We start from the raw sequence: 1,075 nt of genomic DNA, 5'->3' as shown, positions 1-1,075 counted from the left end.
TAATGACCTATGCAATTCTAAATCATGAACTTTGATGACAAGACACAGCAAAAACACTATTATCCCTGATACTGATTTCACCCTTGCCTTTACCATTGTTATACTCTTTCATCTAAGTACTTACTAACATGCCTATGAGGAACCTCATTCATCCATACCCTTACATATACCTTCCCCACACCCTGTACAAAGAAGCTTAGTACTATTAGGGAAATGTGATACTTACTTAGTTCCATGATTTTTCTCAACCGCTTTTCTAATTTTGCAGCTTGTTCATCAATTTGTTGTTGTTCTCTCTCTAATGACTCTAATTCATTCTGCAGATAGCGGCTGCTTTCACAGGTTTGCTATTTTGGAGAAAAATTATAGGAGTTGTCATGATATTGGTGAGGTGAAATTGCTTTACTATCCATTATTTTCCAGTTATGTTAAATGATCATGGTATTATAAAAAAATAAAAAAAATCTACTGATTAAGCCATACTACACTAATTTTTTACATATATGTATAGATTTTTATCTAACTTTTGTAACTACAAAAATGCTATATCATTCATTATATCCTTACAGTGATCTTCACAAAACAAAAAGAAATTTCCATCTTATCTATCTTCTCTACTCTTTAAATCCCTAATCAAATAAATCCAAACTTCTTACTTCTATTTCCTATTCCTATCTCAGGAAAAGAATAGTAATCAAAGAGACATACTAAAATTCTTTCACAAACCATACCTTATCTGGGGATGCTCGAGGAGAATGTGGGGCATTCTCTTTGTCTGGTGACATTCGGTCCATAATATTCTTGAATGACTGTAGTCTGGGGGCCCTGACCTCTCTTACGCCCTCCACCGTACTGATCACTCCTTCACTTACGGACTTCTGAGGTGCTGTTGTTGATGTGGACTGTACTTCTGTGGGTGATGTGGTGACAGGAAAGGCAGCTGGTGCAGACACATTGGTGGTAGAGGTGGAAGTGACTATTGTTGTGGAGGTACTACTGCTTAAAGATACTTTGGAGTCTTCACTAACAGAGGTTGATATGATATTACCATTTTCCTGAAAGAAAAAAAAAGACA

General features: G+C 35.9%; 1 protein-coding gene across 1 annotated transcript in view; it reads right to left on the bottom strand.

Moving 5' to 3' along the window:
- LOC119585640 (EH domain-binding protein 1-like) overlaps nucleotides 1-1,075 on the bottom strand; it is a gene marked incomplete in the record, with an annotated part of 320,960 nt that overhangs the window by 137,018 nt on the left and 182,867 nt on the right. The window contains 2 exon segments of the mRNA XM_037934314.1: nucleotides 227-347; nucleotides 732-1,055. Of these exon segments, the coding sequence (XP_037790242.1) occupies nucleotides 227-347; nucleotides 732-1,055 (445 nt within the window).

The sequence above is a fragment of the Penaeus monodon genome, chromosome 20 (assembly GCF_015228065.2).
Source record: "Penaeus monodon isolate SGIC_2016 chromosome 20, NSTDA_Pmon_1, whole genome shotgun sequence".
Lineage (NCBI taxonomy): Eukaryota > Metazoa > Arthropoda > Malacostraca > Decapoda > Penaeidae > Penaeus > Penaeus monodon.
Note: the sequence above shows the minus strand (reverse complement) of the source record. Positions and strands in the feature narration are given on the sequence as shown.